This window comes from Pistacia vera, unplaced genomic scaffold (assembly GCF_008641045.1).
Source record: "Pistacia vera cultivar Batoury unplaced genomic scaffold, PisVer_v2 Contig949, whole genome shotgun sequence".
In the NCBI taxonomy this organism is placed as follows: Eukaryota; Viridiplantae; Streptophyta; class Magnoliopsida; order Sapindales; family Anacardiaceae; genus Pistacia; species Pistacia vera.
The window spans coordinates 332,150-343,126 of record NW_022196833.1 but is presented as its reverse complement, the minus strand read 5'-3'; the positions used below and the strand labels follow the sequence as shown (position 1 = coordinate 343,126).

The following is a 10,977-nucleotide window of genomic DNA, read 5'->3' as shown; positions in this document are numbered from 1 at the left end:
AAAAATGACCTCTAATACCAATATGATACAGGGTTTAAAGAAACTCTCAGGATAAGGAAAGAAACTCTCAGGATAAGGAAAGAAACATCAGACAACAGCTAAAAAGGAAACAAGAAGCATCATAATAGCACAAGTGAAAGGGTGTAAATTAGGTGAATGACTTCCTGTAGTTGGTGCCGATATGGGAGTGTTATTACTGTTACTAGTTCTGGCTTCTGGATTGACAGCAGTAGCTGGTGGAACTGCAGAATTTGTGGGTGGGCTAACTGGGAAAATGCTGGTGCTGCTTTCGTTGTAACCTGAGAAAAAATGTATATGCATTTCCAGGTTTCACTACAAGTGTTTTAAAAGAAAATGTAAACCATGAAAGTCAAGTTTAGATGGGATAATACTCACAGTTGGATGGCGTCCAACCCAAAACATTCTTTTCTCGATTGAAGACCATGTTATAACCAGTCATGAAGTTTTCTGGATCAAATGAAACAAAAATTATACTATAGGCAACAATTACTAAATGGATACTTGCAAACATACATTATTGCTATCAGTATATAAAATTCTAAAGCCAAGTCAAATCATGGTAATAATTTAGAATAAATCAAAAAGGAAAACAATTTCTCCTAGAAGCCTTTTCAATTTAAACTCACAATTAATAATTTTTTTAGAAAGTTACTACTTTGAATGAGAGACAACTAGATTCCTTCATTGTTGCTATAATATGCATAGGTAAATATGAGATGAAAAAATATAATGAATCTGATCAATGTACCAAAAAAATGCCTTATGCCATCCCTTTCCTCTTCAAAAAGGAGGAAGAGAAAAAAAGACAAAAAGAAATAGGTAGTTTACAAGGAAGAACTTCCACAAGCATAAAACAATCATCTCAAGTCTTTTCAAAAGAGAATGAAATTGACTAAGTTGAATTTGACAAATGACAAGTCATTGAAAAGCCAAAACACCAATTGAACGATCAAAACAAGAAACACTAGTGAGGATAAAAATACTCACGTCCAATGATGTTCACATCATCACTTTTGACAACACCAAGACAGTATAAACTGATATCCTGAAAACAAAACAATGAATTTCATCAGCAGTGTGAGACGAGTCAAAATCATTGCAGTAGAAGTGAGAACTTACCTCAGTAATGTTCTTTTAAATTAACTTTTTCAATTTGTCAATAATTGCCTTATTTTAACTCTTTAAGATATTATAGAGTTTAAATTAGGTATGCGGCTGATATCCTGGTTCTGTGTTTTGCAGGAGTGCAGCTTATGCTCGGCAGGTGGACAGAGGCAGCAGAAGACGACCGGAGAGAATTGGTCGATAATGAACCCAGTAATTTACCATCTAGTGACTTGAGGGTCCATGCCCATGAAGGCCGATGTTTCTCTTCAAAGAGGGAAAAGCATGAGTTGTTCATGGTTAGATCAGTCAAGATGAAATCCAAGCAAGTTCAATTGCCCTCCAATGGTAAGAGGCCAAAGAGAGATAGATTGTCATCTATAGATGTTGAGGAAAATGATGTTTATAAACCTGTAAAGAAGAAGACCAAAGCCACAAGAAAATGAAAAGACAGGAAATAGAAGGTGTGTTTCCTATATTCTTCACTTGTGGAAATTGAGATGCTAAGAGAGTTTTACATAGAATATTGGCTTATTTTATTGCCATTGTGTGTAACTTATTAAACTCACTTCTGTTGATACCCTTTTTAATTCTTTTGAGCGTTTTGAAGTTGCCATCTGTAGAAGAAAAAAGAAGAGTATTCATGTAGAACCTCATTCTTGCGGTTACATAAACTGAATAATGTAATGCCTCTTCTGTGAGGATTTTGCAATCCTTGTTACTCATAATTTGGGCTTTTGAATACTATTTGTGTGTGTTGAACTTTATTTAAGTCTAGATGTCCATTAAACTGTGAGTTCACAATGTTTTATAATTTTAGTCCCAGCCCATAGTCATCTTAGAAAGAGTAATACTACATATCTCGAGTAGTATTACAAAATTCACATCCCAAGTGTTGTGCTATTATATATGATATCACCATGTCACTTATCACATCAGCTTATTATCATTAGCTTATACTTTATACGTCAGTGACAAGTATGAATGCATCATTTGGGATGAGATTTTTGAGTTCTTTTTGAGTTTTGTATCATTACCCATTATCAAAAACTGCTTTACTTGACTTAATGAATGAATAGTTATCTTGCTCACTTTATCATACCTTTGTTTTTCTCCTTCTTTTATAAGGTGTTCATAAAAGTATATGTCACTTTCTCTCAGGTACTACTATGCTGTTGTGGAATGTGATTCTAGTGCAACAGCAGACTACCTTTACAAATCTTGTGATGGAGTTGAGTTTGAAAGATCATCAAACAAGCTTGATTTGAGATTTATTCCTGACTCTATGGAATTTAAACATCCGCATCGGGATGTTGCAAGAGAGGTATGTATCTTTGCCATATGATCAAGAGGTGCTAATATATTTATAAATATATGTGCTGTATAGGTTTGTGTTTATAGCAATAAAGTGGAGTTATTGATAATCCTTGTTTTTGTTCAGGCTCCTACAAACTATGGGGGTTTAGATTTTTATACCAAAGCCCTGCAACATAGTAATGTTCATCTTTCTTGGGACGACGATGAACCAGACCGTTCAAAGACCTTGAATCGAAAATTTAATGCTGATCAGGTCGGTGTGCTAAATCTAGAATTTGTAACAAGTATGTTTATGATGATTCTTCTTCTGATTCTTGTGAAATTTTAGTCTAATATAATATAGAGTTCAGTTTTGTGTTGTATTCCATCTATTCAAATGGTTGCTTTACTTTAGTGATCAGTTTCTCTTTGCTTAATTTTTTTTTTTTGAAAATGGTGCCTTTTAAGTGTTGCATTGAGACTGAAGTTTTAGCATATTTGTGTGCAATATTTTGTATTGATGCAGTCAGTTCTTCAAGATCACATGTAAGCTACTTTTACAATCTTTGAATGTTAAGATGGTAGCTAAGGGTCAATGTCATATTTGTGTCTGTCTTCATATGCAATGCAAAATCTGTTTTCCAACTCTAGGGGCTACTTGTCTTCCTGGGAAACTACTTTTTCTTCCTCTTTGGGATTCAGGTAGAATGAGTCAAAGGCTTGTGTTTTTCAATTGTATTTACTTTTTTGTTTTGGCCATATAGCAGATGATAATATCACTAGTAAGGACAGATAAACATTTGACCTACATATTAGTGTTGTTTGATTCAAAATGTTTCCATAATTTGATGTATTTCTCCATGTGAATGTGGATAACCATGTTGCTTGGTTTATTTGTCACTTTTTGAGAGGCCATGAAAGTTGCATATTAGACAAAACGATGATAATAGGGATAACAAGAAGGACATTTATAAAATCAACGAGTCTCGTAAAAAACAGTATGGAGATAATGTTTCCACTTCACCACTCGTTCAAATTTCTTAATGTTGATATCCTCTGATACTGTCTGTTTTCATGCAGCTAGCTCAGTTGGAAATAAAGGAGTTTTTGGCTTCTGAAGAGAGTGAAAGTGATGATGAAGATGATAATGTCACAGAGGAGCAATCTGATGAAAAGAGTAAAAAACGAGATATGTACCGTGCTTTACTCCAGTCTGTTGATGGTTCAGATGGAGACGGTGAGGAGGATGGCCAGGATATGGAGGTCACTTTCAATACTGGTTTGGAGGATATAAGCAAGCGCATTTTGGAAAAGAAGGATAAGAAGTCAGAAACAGTTTGGGAGGCCTATCTCAGGAAAAGACGTGAGAAAAAGAAGTCCAGGAAAAATAAATCAAAGTATTCATCAGATGAGGAGAGTAGTGATACTGATCAAGAGGCAGTAGAAGAAGCAGATGATTTTTTCGTTGAGGAGCCTTCAGTTAAGAAGAGTAAAAAGGGGTCTCAGAGTAAAGGTGAAAAAGAAGGAAAGCAACATCAAGATACAGATGTAGAAGCAAATGCAAGCATGGCAGAGCTTGAGTTATTATTGGCTGATGACAAAGGGATGGATAATGGTTTGAAGGGATATAATTTAAAGCCTAAGAAGGCCAAGGGGAAAAAGAGAAAAGAAGTTCCAATTGAAGGCAAAATACCTACTGTTGACTGTGAAGATCCGCGGTTTTCAGCTTTGTTCACTTCTCCTCTTTATGCTTTGGATCCCACTGATCCACAGTTCAAAAGGTATGAACAATTCCAAACCCAATTTTAAATTCATTCTAAAACAAGAGTTATATGAATTAGAATCACTTTTGTGACCCGAAGACAGTACTTGATCTTGATGTTTGAATGATCATGTTCTTTTAAATTAACTTTTTTCAATTTGTCATATAATTGCCTTATTTTAACTCTTTAAGATATTATAGAGTTTAAATTTATGGTATTGCGGCTGAGTATCCTGGTTCTGTGTTTTGCAGGAGTGCAGCTTATGCTCGGCAGGTGGCACAGAGGCAGCAGAAGACCGACCGCAGAGAATTGGTCGATAATGAACCCAGTAATTTACCATCTAGTGAACTTGAGGTGTCCATGCCCATGAAGGCCGATGTTTCTTCTTCAAAGAGGGAAAAGCATGAGTTGTCTTCATTGGTTAGATCAGTCAAGATGAAATCCAAGCAAGTTCAATTGCCCTCCAATGGTAAGAGGCCAAAGAGAGATAGATTGTCATCTATAGATGTTGAGGAAAATGATGTTTATAAACCTGTAAAGAAGAAGACCAAAGCCACAAGAAAATGAAAAGACAAGGAAATAGAAGGTGTGTTTCCTATTATTCTTCACTTGTGGAAATTGAGATGCTAAGAGAGTTTTACATAGACTATTGGCTTATTTTATTGCCATTTTTGTTGTTAACTTATTAAACTCAATTCTGTTGATACCCTTTTTAATTCTTTTGAGCGTTTTGAAGTTGCCTATCTGTAGAAGAAAAAAGAAGAGTATTCATGTAGAACCTCATTCTGCGGTTATCATAAACTGATAATGTAAGAGTCACAAAATGATAGTACATGTTGCAAAATTTACAAAATGGTATTTACCTTCTCGCATTTATACTTGTGGCTGTTTGCTTCGCTAATTAATGAGTTTGTAGAGTTGACAATATCTTCTTTGTATTTAAGTGGTTCATACTTTTAGACAAAGCTTGTAGTATAAATTTTTTATCGCCATCTTGATTCCTTCCTCAAAATAGTTAATCCAGTAGACCACTTGGAAAAGCAATTGGTAATTTGCTTGAAATTATTTACTATGTAAAGTCCCGAAGCTCTTTGATGGAACTTGCTGTTGGTTTGGAGATCCCAAATGTCTGTTGTTAGCTTCTTTATATTTTGAATTGTTTTCGAATTATTTAGTTTCCTTGCTGCGTGAGCTTGCAGCTATTGAATACTTGTATCAAATTTTCAGGGGTTTTAGTAATAATTTTTTTTCAATGCTTATTTCTTTCTATTTGAGGTTCTCATTCAGTTTTTTATTACTAGAGTCTTTCGACTAATTTGAATTCACCTAAATTTTGTGTATATCTCGACTAATCCCTTAGGTGTTAAAGTTAACAACTAAGTAAACCTTTAAGTGGTCATCTCTATTAGCAATTGAAAAAAATCGAACTCAAGAGACCTTGAATAATATACTCAAGAGTCCAGTCCCTACCATTTTGAAGAATCTTGTGATATTATTTTAATTAATGTGTCTTAAACATCATCTTTTATCTTGTTTTCATTCAACAAAATAAAAACCAATACCGAAACAGCAAAACCAAAATCTGGGAATGTTTTAGTCACAGCACAGTCGCCTGTTGCTTCATGTTTTGAGAAACTGTTTATCTGTTAAGACTAAAATAAACCATCAACTATCTTTTTAACGTATACCTTAAACTTAACCCTTGGTTTACTTTCATTCGGTTTAAAGATCCCCTCAAAATGGGACCATTACCAACCTAGAGCTAAAAGTACTACAGCTCATAAAAAGTAGGCAAAAATTAATCTTTCAATTGAACAGAATAAGAAATAATCTCATGCACAATTTTTGATCTTCTACTGTTCTACATAAATTAAGTTTATGATTTATGTTTTAACTGTCCCTTGTGCTCCCACCTTTTCAGATGTCAAGGGCTAATTCCTATACAGCTTATCAGGAAATTTGTTACAAATTCGAAAAGCAATTCACAAATAATAATAATAATATTATTAATAATAATGGAAATTGTTCAAATAACCTGCCAAATCCGGAGTATCTATCCTACCGGTCTGATCTCTGTTCATACAGCCTATATATATACAACCCCATCTTTAAATAATGTTAACTCCGAAAAAAATGAGAAGCAAATATCATTTTTCCAGGAAAAAATGACCTCTAATACCAATATGATACAGGGTTTAAAGAAACTCTCAGGATAAGGAAAGAAACTCTCAGGATAAGGAAAGAAACATCAGACAACAGCTAAAAAGGAAACAAGAAGCATCATAATAGCACAAGTGAAAGGGTGTAAATTAGGTGAATGACTTCCTGTAGTTGGTGCCGATATGGGAGTGTTATTACTGTTACTAGTTCTGGCTTCTGGATTGACAGCAGTAGCTGGTGGAACTGCAGAATTTGTGGGTGGGCTAACTGGGAAAATGCTGGTGCTGCTTTCGTTGTAACCTGAGAAAAAATGTATATGCATTTCCAGGTTTCACTACAAGTGTTTTAAAAGAAAATGTAAACCATGAAAGTCAAGTTTAGATGGGATAATACTCACAGTTGGATGGCGTCCAACCCAAAACATTCTTTTCTCGATTGAAGACCATGTTATAACCAGTCATGAAGTTTTCTGGATCAAATGAAACAAAAATTATACTATAGGCAACAATTACTAAATGGATACTTGCAAACATACATTATTGCTATCAGTATATAAAATTCTAAAGCCAAGTCAAATCATGGTAATAATTTAGAATAAATCAAAAAGGAAAACAATTTCTCCTAGAAGCCTTTTCAATTTAAACTCACAATTAATAATTTTTTTAGAAAGTTACTACTTTGAATGAGAGACAACTAGATTCCTTCATTGTTGCTATAATATGCATAGGTAAATATGAGATGAAAAAATATAATGAATCTGATCAATGTACCAAAAGAAATGCCTTATGCCATCCCTTTCCTCTTCAAAAAGGAGGAAGAGAAAAAAAGACAAAAAGAAATAGGTAAGTTTACAAGGAAGAACTTCCACAAGCATAAAACAATCATCTCAAGTCTTTTCAAAAGAGAATGAAATTGACTAAGTTGAATTTGACAAATGACAAGTCATTGAAAAGCCAAAACACCAATTGAACGATCAAAACAAGAAACACTAGTGAGGATAAAAATACTCACGTCCAATGATGTTCACATCATCACTTTTGACAACACCAAGACAGTATAAACTGATATCCTGAAAACAAAACAATGAATTTCATCAGCAGTGTGAGACGAGTCAAAATCATTGCAGTAGAAGTGAGAACTTACCTCAGCGGAAACAACTACTATTGGCTCATTGACATAAAATGGGTTGCCACCTTTCATTGTTAAATTCACAACTGGATAGCTGAAGTTAGATTGATTTAAGCTGCTTGCAAGTAAAGAGAAAGTTAGTGATCAATTTCAGAAGGAAAAAACTAATATAAAGTAGTCTTTTGCATGTAGAAATGACCTTAAGACATAACAATAGTCAAAAGGAAGCTGAGAGCTCTCAGATGTAAATCGTTTTTCTTGTGCCAAGTTATTGAACTGCCAAAAAAGAAAAACATATTATTAAGTAATTAGATTGTAAGCTGAAACTTCGTATAAAAAATAGAAAAACAATTATGTAAACTACTTACACTCTCAGAAATTTGTGTATAAGCTGGGTCATTTAAGTATGTAAACGAGGTACCAGAATCAAAGATTGCAGTAAACTCTAAATCAGAGGCAGAACCCCCAACCTCAATTTTAGTGACAGTAACATTGTATGTTGGACTGACAAGAAATTTCAGTACAAGAAGATTAGTACAGCTCACTTGAATTGTAGATCAAATGGACCAGAGAAAGGAAGATCAAAGTGATCACTTACTGTGATTGCCTTAGAGAAAACGGTGTTTCTCCTTGGCCTGAGTTGCCTTGATCTCCAAAGCTGATTCTCCCAACACCATCATTCCCAAAGCACATAGAAAAGGAATTTGGTATTAGCCCCTGACTTGCTAAGATGCTAGGAACTGATTGGTTGGCCACACCGAGCCCAAATAGACCATTAGGTGCTGCACCATCCAAAAATGAACCAGTCTGAACGCGACCACAACTGCAATAGAGTAGCAAATCTAAATTTAACAGAAAGTAACATAAATATATCAGTGGGAAATATATATATATATATATAGAATCTATGGTAGTATATGAACTCAATAAGTTTTGGACGAAACTTTTAAACCCTCTTACTGTTTACAACGTTAATTTCAATAATCTTTTTAGTATCAATAATATTAGGTCTAACAGAATCAAGATTCCATTCGTAGGAAGTAATAATCCCAAGGATAAGAGCCATTTGATATCAGCAATTCAATAAGGGAATTTTTGTGCACCAAAACCATGTAGAAGATTTCAAAAGATTTTTTGGTGAAATTCGCAACTTCAAAGTAACAAATAAAGAAATTTGCCTACCCAAAAGTAATACGAGGATTAAAAGGTTTTGAATTATCATCATTTGTGATCAAGTGCAGTACATCCTCAACCAAGGTCCCAGTTGATGAAGTGCCCTCAGAAATATATCGAACTTGATAAGGACAATTACTGGTAGTTGAAGGGCACTGGTTTTGGCTTTCACATAAGGAGCTGTTACAAGTAACCTTTGAACTTGTTGATGATGCATTAGGGCTGTAGATATTAAATTCTATTACCTGTATGAAAAAATTGCATTAGACTGTAGAAATAGGGAAGTATGCAGACAAAAATTAAATATTTTTCAACCTCTCTCAAATGCATCAATTTGTTTTGAGTTTTACAGGAAACTAGAAGACCAAAGAGAGCGTTCAACAAACAATTGCCAAGCTGTTTCAAAGACATAAAAAAGATTCCTACCAAAGATACATTTGGATAACTTTCCAGATGCTTCCCAAGTTCTAAAAGTACTCATTTGATATTAAAAGTTTTAACAGAAATGAGTCTGAATGTTTATGATATTGGAAGGTTCACAGCAACCATTTAGAAATAAATTGCCAAAATTCAACCTAAAATCTTAAAATTTAAAAGTCACCCTCCAAATATAAGTAACAACCTGCCCTGTTGTAGTATTCAAGCCATGGACACAACTGGTACAATCACATGGTAACCAGAACAGGTCACTTCCGGTGTCTAGCGCCACCAGATACGACAAAGCTGGTGTACCCAACGAAACATTGGCATAATATAAACTGAAATTCAAAAGAAAATATATAAATTATTAGTTACTCCATGAAAAAATTTTAGTGTTAACACCGTACAATAAATTTATAAGCTTCAGACTAACGGGAAAAAAAAATACTAAAATATCAATTTGAAAATATTATATGATCCAAAAAAAGCGTATAAAGAAAATGCATTTAATATAATAAACGAATTTACTTAATGAAAATAAATTGAATCATGTTCTTAAATAAGCAAGAAAATCATGAAATGTTATTGTTTTATTTTACGATATAGCTTCTCCGTCAAACTTATAATTTATAAACTTAAAAACTGGTGGCCTTTAAAAAAAATTAATCAAAATTAATTTCTATTTATAAACATAGGTGTAAAAATTCTTTAAAAAAATGACTTCCTAAATTTCCTAAATATAAGAAACAAGCAATTTGACATAAGTTGAGTACTTGAGCCAACGGATCACCTCTACAGTTCTCCACAACCATCAAAATTACAATTCCAACAGTTCAAATATGAAAAGGAAGATAAATGAAAAAAATAAATAAATAAAAAATAAAAAACAGAGAAAGATTAGCTTACAATCCAAGGGAATTGAGTCGGTAAGTGTCGTTTCCATATTCAAAAGTTAACGGCGTTTGATCACTTTCCGTTGCAAGTCCACGGCCACGGCCATGAACATGAAACACGCGGTCACGGTGGGCCATAGCAGAGTAGTAAGAGAAACTTCCTTTATCCGGTAAGTCATCAACGGCCATAATTCCCTTAACCGGATCCGAGAAACGGTGATGGATGCTAAAGCCGAAAGTACCAAACCCGTAGGAACACGTGGCGCAGCACAATAACATTAGCAAAACATAAAGAGAGTTGAAACAGTTAGCCTCAGCCATGGCTCAGAAGAAGAAGAGGAGGAGGAGAATTTTGTGAAGGAAAAAAGAAAAGAAAATAATGATGAGAGAAAGAAAATAGAAATGTGAAGATTGATTTAAAGTGAATTGACGCGTTCGTGCTCAACTCACCTCCTGAGTTTAAGTTCGAGTTCGAGTTGGGCGTTTCTGAGGCGAGTTGAGTTGAAGTTTGGTGTTAAATAGATTGTTGATGATAAATAAGTTTGAAGGAGAGAAGTCAAAATCTCTCGATTTCTCTCGCTGTGAAGCGATGACCGCGCAGTGTTTGGTGCCAAATTGCGGTAGCAGATGGGACCTCTAGATTTTTTTATTTTAAAAAAAAAAAAATTAATGTTTTTTCTGATTAAATTTATATTTCTTTTGTTTTACAATTGTCCTCCTCTTTCTCGCTAGATTTTGTTTATTTTAAGATAATTATCTAAAACCCCTCGTGTTTTAAATAGTTAAAAATAAACCCTTTCAAAGGGGTTTCTCATTTCTGAAATTCATATCATATATCGTTTATTATTTACATCTCAACACCATATAGATACACGCAAAATTACCTGAACGCTCCCTATCATCAAAGAAAAAAAAATTTGGTCAATTATTAGATACGTACTACTAAAGGGAAAGCTATTGACGAAGAAATAAAGTAGTTTTTTGTTGAGTGGTTCGAAACTTAAAGGTGTGAAAAAATA

At 34.0% G+C, this 10,977-nt stretch overlaps 2 protein-coding genes and 1 long non-coding RNA gene across 3 annotated transcripts; 1 reads left to right on the top strand and 2 right to left on the bottom strand.

Moving 5' to 3' along the window:
- Positions 1 to 232: 232 nt before the first annotated feature.
- LOC116120850 lies at positions 233 to 1,135 on the bottom strand. The gene is made up of 3 exons (XR_004126610.1): positions 1,009 to 1,135; positions 397 to 468; positions 233 to 299 (listed from the first exon to the last, which is right to left on the bottom strand). It is a non-coding gene; the product is annotated as an uncharacterized LOC116120850 (long non-coding RNA).
- Positions 1,136 to 2,269: 1,134 nt separating this feature from the next.
- LOC116120832 (ESF1 homolog) lies at positions 2,270 to 5,028 on the top strand. The gene is made up of 4 exons (XM_031406803.1): positions 2,270 to 2,449; positions 2,567 to 2,695; positions 3,502 to 4,202; positions 4,436 to 5,028. The coding sequence occupies exons 1-4, from the start codon at positions 2,270 to 2,272 to the stop codon at positions 4,749 to 4,751; spliced, it is 1,326 nt and encodes a 441-aa protein (XP_031262663.1). The 3' UTR covers positions 4,752 to 5,028.
- Positions 5,029 to 6,190: 1,162 nt separating this feature from the next.
- LOC116120849 (aspartyl protease family protein 1) lies at positions 6,191 to 10,325 on the bottom strand. The gene is made up of 10 exons (XM_031406821.1): positions 9,972 to 10,325; positions 9,268 to 9,403; positions 8,655 to 8,890; positions 8,071 to 8,295; positions 7,841 to 7,976; positions 7,672 to 7,748; positions 7,488 to 7,587; positions 7,356 to 7,413; positions 6,742 to 6,813; positions 6,191 to 6,644 (listed from the first exon to the last, which is right to left on the bottom strand). Exons 1-10 carry the CDS (start codon positions 10,277 to 10,279, stop codon positions 6,433 to 6,435), a joined length of 1,560 nt encoding a protein of 519 aa, XP_031262681.1. The 5' UTR covers positions 10,280 to 10,325; the 3' UTR covers positions 6,191 to 6,432.
- Between the last annotated feature and the right edge of the window lie 652 nt (positions 10,326 to 10,977).

Bases quoted from the DNA above. Each gene is read 5' to 3' on its own strand.
- LOC116120832 (XM_031406803.1), top strand. From the start codon at position 2,270: ATGTCACTTTCTCTCAGGTACTACTATGCTGTTGTGGAATGTGATTCT. The intron at 2,450-2,566 runs GTATGTATCTTT...GTTTTTGTTCAG, and splicing joins ATCGGGATGTTGCAAGAGAG to GCTCCTACAAACTATGGGGG. The intron at 4,203-4,435 runs GTATGAACAATT...TGTGTTTTGCAG, and splicing joins ACTGATCCACAGTTCAAAAG to GAGTGCAGCTTATGCTCGGC.
- LOC116120849 (XM_031406821.1), bottom strand. From the start codon at position 10,279: ATGGCTGAGGCTAACTGTTTCAACTCTCTTTATGTTTTGCTAATGTTA. The intron at 8,891-9,267 runs GTTGTTACTTAT...TTTTTCATACAG, and splicing joins TGAATACTACAACAGGGCAG to GTAATAGAATTTAATATCTA. The intron at 7,749-7,840 runs GTAAGTAGTTTA...CTTTTTTGGCAG, and splicing joins ATACACAAATTTCTGAGAGT to TTCAATAACTTGGCACAAGA.